The following is an 8,347-nucleotide window of genomic DNA, read 5'->3' as shown; positions in this document are numbered from 1 at the left end:
GTAAGCAGAGGAGCCCACTTGGTTCCCACAGAAACGCCGATTGTCTATTGAAAAACGCGTCCTATTAACATATTCAATGTGTTTTAATAAAAAAAAAATCAAGCATTTTGATGGTGTCAGATTCGGAGATTTTTTTGTTTAAATCAGAGGGTTCGTATGATGTATCCCCCTCCTAAAACAAGAGATGTGTATCTACGTTGGCTATTGCTTTTATGGAACAAAGTTGGGCTAATTCTTTTCAACTTATCTTTAAGATTAGAAAGAGGAATGCTTGTGTAAAGGGTAAAGAGGTCAACTATTGTTATACTTTTGGCAGAGAAAAGAGACTTGGATTGCATGTACTCTTACAGATCTTTGACATTGTTTAGTATACACATCTGATTCACACTGCCCCTAAAGTAGGTAGTTTCACAGTATCTCCAATGTCGGCTTTGTTTGCTGATAAAATGGTTGTTAATAATTTAGAAAGAGGTTTCGTGAAGCAATTGTCAGACCCACCCAGCAATATAACTGTGTTTGCAAGAAAACTTGTGTAATTTTGGTGTACAATACAGTGTATGAATTTCCAGTTATTCATCTTTAGTAATAATTCAAAAGGAATATAGAACAAACCTGTGATGGTTCAGGATTTCCTGTATGGTAATAGTCGTGGAAGTATATGTTGAGTTCCGAAGTGAAATGTCAATATCTATTTCCATTATCAAGCAGTTAATGAACAAAAATGATGTTCTTGGGAACGTTGTCTACAGGGACAACCACGTACTTGTCATGGAGGTAGACACATATTTATAAGCATTTGAGTCTTTGAAGATAGTTGTAGCATGAGTGTTCATAGACCAAACAAGTTTTTTTTAATTCTAATTTGCATTAAAACGACCTCAAAACATTAACCCACTCGGAAAGAGTATCTTCGTCTATTTTTCACGCTTAGCCAATTTTCTGGCATAATCATCGACTGAATCAATTAGTATTTAAAACTGGTGTTTCCAATTTATAGATTTAGACTCACGGTATTAAGGCCTTTTAGTTAACACATTTCGCAGAGAATTTTGACAATGTACAGATCACACGTAACGACATTACTAGTCGGTTTATATATGAATGGGGAACAAGCACAGATGCAATCAGGAGGTTTAGACTTGAATTTACATGAGATTAAGCCATTTTGATAGACAGGAAACAATTTTGAGACTTTTCAAAGTTATATTTTCATATCCCAATAACGTCAAGACAACGTTACAACAAGCCGCATATATAGGAAAACAAACCAAATCCTGTACGTAATTTCACGGTTATATTGTATAAAATTGTACTTATAAGAATTGGAGGCTTCTTTTTTGTAATTAATAGGGTTGTAAACGCGTTGATCGTGAGTGCATTTTAGCATAAAGCGCGGAATCATACAAATGATGCTTCCGTCAACGCTTTTTGATACCAAAAAAATATATATAAAAAGAAGCATCCAATTCTTTAATATGAACATTGCATTTGTTATATTGGTTTTAATTATCATAATATTTATATTTTCCGATGTTTAGTATTATCTGTAGAAATGAGGTATGTGACGTGTTTATATTCAGCTCTTCCTTTTCCTCCTGTTTCCTCAAATTCGTATTAATGCAAGAAATGGCATTTGTTAAGTACTTGATTTAACATTTAGGAATAAAGTTTACTGTGAATGCAAAGAAATGTTCACTGAACTAAATAAAAGCAAAACTTGTATAAAAGTGTTAAGATTTTGTAACCGCTCTTTTTGTTTCTATTATCAGAAACACGCCAGCTGTTATTTCCAAAACAAGGGCGACAATCGATAAAGCAAACCCGTATTCCAACGCATAGTCAGTAGCTGGTGAATCTTTGTAATATTTGTCCCACTGTGTACCAAATACTATGCATCCTATGAGATATAAAATACCTAAAGTAGAAAAGAGAAATTATGAACATATTTATATAAAACTTCACATTTATCAGATATTGTCTATCTTAAACTAGCTAAAGTGACATTTCGTATCAAGCCTGTTATTACGACACAGTAATATTACGCAAAAAGCTTGTACACGTTGAATCTCTACTTCTTTGTTGAATTTTTTGTAACTACAGTGCTTTCTTATTTTGTTTGTTCACAAAATATCAACAACTACGACTTGTGATCCAATTATACTTGACACGATCATCGCGACAGATGTCACTTCTGAAAATGGAAAGCACTTATGTTTTTTTAATCCGAGAAAATTTCAGTTCAAACATATTTTACTTGCAAAATAAAGCAAAAGGGGTTTTACACAAGTTATAAGTTGACTTCCAATAAATAAAATGGCAATACTTTTTATACTGAATTGAATTTGTAAGACTGAATAAAAACTAAATAAAATAAAAATTCAAATGGGACGATAAAGGCCCATAAGTCGAAGAAAGCAATTTAGGTACTGTAACAGCGTACATTGCAAAATATGACGAATAAAAATGACTCTTGGTATTTTGTTATAGACATATTCTCGCATATGCCGGAACTTAATGAACAGTTGAAGACGGACGTAAAATTAAATATTTTCTCCTAGAATATATTGAAGTAATTAAGTTAAAGTCTATAATAAGTTCGTTTCCGAGAGAGAGGGAGAGAGAGAGAGAGAGAGAGAGAGAGAGAGAGAGAGAGGCAGAAAAGTGGGTGACGGGACTCGTTTTCTACAAATTTTCTACACATTCCTTTATGAAAGTCAGATTATCTGAGTTATCTCCCTTTTTATGGCTAATATGGTAAAAAGATATAAATCAAACAAAAGTATTCTACGTTTGTATACAAAAGCAGTCGTAATGATAAGATTATACGAATACATATAATTTCTTCATTTAGATTATAAGTCAGACAAATGAATTGCATTCCTCCCTCAAATTTTCCATATTTCATTAAAGATCTAAACCGATTGTTTTCTGCTATTTTACAATCAAAGATGGCTTAAGACACTCGATCTACCTTAATTCATTTTTGGTAAGCGAAGTCATTCAAATGAAATGTCAAATTTGTAATTTTGTATCAATATGTCTTCAAATCCAACATGTAGCGCTAAATATTAATTTGATTGTACGGAAATATGAAAAATTGTGAAACATTGTTTTTAAGTTTGAAATAAACTATTTAATATTAATTTTCAAGTGAGGTTTGGTAGCATTTAGATTTTGACTCTGTGAGTGAAACGGGAAATTGGCCTACCTCTTTGCAGCTGTTTTTCTTACAAATAAAATATGATTTTGTTTTTGAATTCTTCGAGTGTCTCCTATTTGCATTTATGAACGCGGTGTTAAAAGCTAACATCAAGTCGGTCATTATGAAAAGGATACATATATAAATATATGCATTTAAATTATAAAAACATAATCAACTTAGAGTTAGGGTTTTTGTGTGTTTTTGTTTTTTGTGTTCATGTGCGTGTTTGGTTTGGTTTTTTTTTTGGTGCTCAGTTCAATATACGTACCAGTAACAATACTGACGATACCGGCTGCTAATCCTATTTGTCCATTAGTTTTGCAACTATTTATAAACAAGAAAAGAATCAACAGGAAAAATGATATCAGTATACCAGAAAATCCGAATGTAACCATTGCTTGAGTGGCTGCATACCAGTCTGTAAACAAAATTATTATTTAGATCAAGAATTTTATTACGAAAAAAGTTTATCGTGCTTTTTGTTTTTAATAGATATTAGACTATTATAACTAAATATACACTGTATATTATCGCCTTAGGAAATTGGGTGCCAACGAAGCGGAGAGAAAGGAAAAAAAATAAACAAGGTATGATATCCTTTAATTTACACCATTTCTACCGTTTTGATGAGGTTGCCGCTCATGAAATGATTTCCTGGTATATAAGGCTTTAATGTTTTATGCCAACAAGTAGCAAACAAAGAAAATGTATTGTGTTATACTCCAAAACTGTGCACTTGGTACCAGAAAATTTTGAGGTCGATTGCTCTCCGTCGCCCCGTTGGTCAGATGTTCAACTGTTTTTCATTCTTTTTCCAGATAATTTTTTAGATTTTGATAGTGTGACATTATATTTACTAAAATTCGCTATCAAAAAGATGTTTTCTAAAGATTATCGGTAAAAAGAACCAAGCCTAGGGTACGGCAACTTGCTTGTGTTGACATTTTTACAGTACTACAACTTGTTTTATAACTGTATGGCAACTTGCTAGATTTTCAATATTTATATGCGGTCCTTTAAAAAAAATAGTGCTATAAGTTCAAATAACTAATTATACATTTGATGATAATACAAATCGCTTGACGGCATTGTAGATCATGGTATAAACAATGTTATGCTATTAGTTCTCTAGCAGTATAAATAAAATACATGTTTTTCAATAGTTTACCCTTTATACTAAACATAAAAACAACATTCCACAAAAGTGTCCATGAATAAAAACCTTTGTGTTGCTACTAACTTTTAGTCTCTATTTGTTTTATATATTATATTACATGTCTGAGTTCACGTCTGATATGAGATTCAATGTAATGTAGTCAATTTACATTGAACAAATGAAAACCCAGTTTATTTTTTCTCTTAATTATAAAATATTGATAATAAAAGAAAATTGAGCGTTTATAATTTGAATACGAAAAATACAACTGCGGATAAATATTTTAACTTTAAGAATGGCATTTCACTATTTCACTGACCTATTTTTCCGCTTTAGCTTAGAAAAAGTGGCGGAGTCGAGACTTGGGCGTGCTGTTTATGGCCCTGCCCCGCATTCATGGTTCATTGACTATGGAACTTTTGCATATTATAATTGTTAAAGTATTGCCATGTCAACATTTGCATTTTAGGAGACAATCATTTGATATGCTGACGGAAGTGGAACAAGATGGTTTAATTTCCTTCTAGTTGTGAGCAAAGTTATTCACTATCAGCTCTTCCCAGGCAAAGATATAAATTTGAAACGTCCGGGATGAAAGAGATTTGGACTGCCACTGGAAAATTAGGGTAAATTGTATAGAGACAGAAATTTTGCCTTGGAACAAGCCACCTATGGACCCCTCTAAGAGATGTTGCAAGGGTTCTTAACGTGCAGAGAGCGTGACACTCTTTTGACACGAGACATTGGAATTAACGGTCCCATTCTGGATGGACGTGGCTGCGTACTTGTACATCCCACACAGCCAAACGGACGCCCCACTTTGGAAAGGGTTTAACTTCCAGTCAGATGAAGACCAAAGTGACCATATGTTTATTCCCCATGCAGTCACCGTTAGGGGGTATAAAATTTGACAAATAATAACTTCAAATTAACAAATTAATAAAATAAGGTTTTAAACGCTAAAGATTCGATTATTTTCATATATTTGAAAGCTAAATGTAGTTTTTTAAGAGTTCCATACCTTTATAGGTTTCAAAACAGAGAAGATGTGTTTGAAAACACAAAAACCGTATGGTATTCAAGAGCTTGCAGCTGCTATCCAGATTATATAAAACGTCACCAGTGTCTGAGCAGAAAGTTGATGAACCGGGTAATGTTAAAGAACGTCTCGTCCTTTTTCTAAAAAAGTTCATCGGAAGATACCAAGATTTGATAAATATTCCATATCAACTTCACAAATAATACATGATGGTCTTGAAGTATAGATTCTAGGTACTGACGTCGTTTGTCATCTTAATCATTTGTTAAAGTGTTCTTTTATTTGTCGTTGTAAATTATTAACCTTTACTGTTGAGTCCACTTTTGGTTATATCCTTTTGGCGTGGCTCGGTACTTATGCATCCCACCAATGTGTTGTGCTGTGGTCATTTTTTGTATTCTTGTCTTTCATTTTTGTTTATGTGCTTTTTCTATATGCCATTTTGTTTTTCTTTGTTGACATAGTTGTTTGTTTTTATAGTGATTAAGAATATAACACAATGTTGACTGCTGCGCCCCTATTTTTGACATTTTTACCTATTATGTCTGTTTGTTTTGTTCACACATTGTTGTCAATAGAATGAAATTTTATGCGACTGTCTTACAAGTGAGAGGTTAAGCTAGCTATAAAACCATTTTCTACATAAGGAAATGCCTGTACCTAGTCAGGAATATGACAGTTGTTTTCCATTCGTTTTATGTGTTTGAGCTTTTGATTTTGCCATTTGATAAGGGACTTTCCGATTTGAATGTTCCTTAGAGTTCGGTATTTTTGTTATTTTACTTTATGATACTATAATTATTAATGCAATTGCAAGTTTACTTGTATTGAATTATATTATTTCATTTGACACAATATAAAAGTTAAGTTTAGAAATATTAAAATAATTACCATCTTATTCGTGGTTACCACACATTTATAGTTTGTCGTAATAGTAGTTTGGACTTGAAACGTCCTACAAAAGAGCTAAATCCTCTCAGCCGGCTTTTTTTTTTGTGGATCTTTTTTAATAGAATTATATTTAAGGTACCGACCATTCAGCTTTTGAGGGGGCATGGTTTTACTCAGATGACAGATTTTTTTTTCCGACTTAAATAAAGAAAAACAAGCTATTTTTTCAGAAACTAAAAAATTAGCTTGAAACGCAATGCATTATATTTTCCCTAATTTTCAATGGAAACAAAGTATTTTTTTCACTTTTTCTTCTAAACAAGGGTTAAATCAAATTATCCATTCAACAAATTTAATATCAAACTATGTATTTGATAAAAACAGCCCGAAAATTCGCCCTTACAAAGAATTAAACAACAGTTGTTAGTAGTATAGCGAAATGTAAAAATATCTAGGATAATTAGGTTGAAGAAACCATTTTTATCTTTCAAAACACAACTTCCAATAATGTACGCAATGATGGCATCTGAATGAAATAAACGGCATATAATTCATGATATTTTTGCTATGTAGTTTATTTCGTATATGTGTAAGCTGGTAATGCATACATAAGTACACCATATCACCCCTTGTTGTTATATATGTAGTGATTAATACCATCTTTACATAATATATTGCAAGACACCGTACGGAAAAACTTGCTATTTTGCAATTCGCCGTACAGTAAACAATAATTTTTTTGGTCCATATTCTTTAGAAAACATCTTTTTGATAGTAAATTTCGGTGCATATGAAGTCATTCTATCATAATTTAAAAGTTTGTCGGGAAAAAGAATGAAAAAGAATATCTGACCAGCGGGGCGACGGAGAGCGATCAACCTCAAAATGTTCTGGTACCAAGTGTACAGTTTTGGAGTATAACACTAAACTTTGTCTTAATTTTCTACTTGTTGGCATACAAAATTATATCAGAAATTCGTTTCATAAGCGGTTACCTCATCAAAACGGTAGAAATGATTTAAACAAAAGAAATTCTTACCTTGTTTATGTATTTTTTTTCTTTCCCTCCGCTTCATTGGTACCTAATTTCCGGTTTTTGTTCCCTTGATCACACCTCACTGTTAGTTCATGACCGCCCCTAACACAGTTGGTTTTTTTTTTCAAGATCCCACCTCACTATAAGTTTATGACCGCCCCTAACATCGTTTTTTTTTCTTTTGATAGATCACAACTATCTGTAAGTTCATGAAGGCCCCTAACACCATTTTTTTTTGTTAGATGTCGATCACATTACAAATGCTTTAATTCTACAATCTAGCTTAATTTCTCTCTTTTTTTTCGTGTAAAGGTATATCATATATGTATCTTTAGTGTGGAATATGAGATTCATGTTTGCTCTATGAATATTAGGTTTGCTTTCATGTTTTGTACTCTTTGTACTCTATAGTCATCAGGAGGAGGATCATCCGTGGGAATGTCAGTTAATATTTTGAAAGAATGAAAGTGTCTACAGTATAGATCTCAACTTTCGTTTCCAACAAAAAATATCTCAGTTTTTACATTTTATTCTAAATTAATGACTAGAACTGGTTATTGGTTTTACCTGTTGCTGTTCCATCAAGCTGTTGACATGCTGTAATTTGATTAGTATTGCTACATATCCGCCATAATCCATAATATTGCGCAGAGGAAGTTGCAATGTCGGTAGAGCTTCCCCATCCTGTTGTTGTAAAGGAGATACAGGCAAAAACTGAGGCAACGGCAAGAAAGCACAAAGCCAGCTTCATCCATAATGACGCCGATTTAAAATCCTTAATAACTGTCATTTCTTACAGACTTTAGCTACTTATTCAGAGTTTGTAAAGCCAACAGTATTTAAGAACGGTTACTACAACAAACTTTTAAGAAACATCATAAAATGACAAGGAGTATCTAAAAGAAAGTGATAACATTTACTACATGTAATATTTTAATTCTCCTATACCATAATAGTAAATATCTGAGTAAACAAGGTATGTCTTTATTGGTTATATATAAGTAAATGTAAATATCTTTAAGA

The 8,347-nt window shown here is 32.5% G+C and overlaps 1 protein-coding gene across 1 annotated transcript; it reads right to left on the bottom strand.

Annotated features, from left to right (window-relative positions):
* Positions 1-1,280: 1,280 nt before the first annotated feature.
* Positions 1,281-8,135, bottom strand: LOC127738122 (uncharacterized). Its single transcript, XM_052249255.1, has 3 exons — positions 7,892-8,135; positions 3,471-3,620; positions 1,281-1,915 (listed from the first exon to the last, which is right to left on the bottom strand). The coding sequence occupies exons 1-3, from the start codon at positions 8,112-8,114 to the stop codon at positions 1,731-1,733; spliced, it is 558 nt and encodes a 185-aa protein (XP_052105215.1). The 5' UTR covers positions 8,115-8,135; the 3' UTR covers positions 1,281-1,730.
* Between the last annotated feature and the right edge of the window lie 212 nt (positions 8,136-8,347).

Source organism: Mytilus californianus, unplaced genomic scaffold, assembly GCF_021869535.1.
Source record: "Mytilus californianus isolate M0D057914Y unplaced genomic scaffold, xbMytCali1.0.p SCAF_4, whole genome shotgun sequence".
Classification (NCBI taxonomy): Eukaryota; Metazoa; Mollusca; class Bivalvia; order Mytilida; family Mytilidae; genus Mytilus; species Mytilus californianus.
Note: the sequence above shows the minus strand (reverse complement) of the source record. Positions and strands in the feature narration are given on the sequence as shown.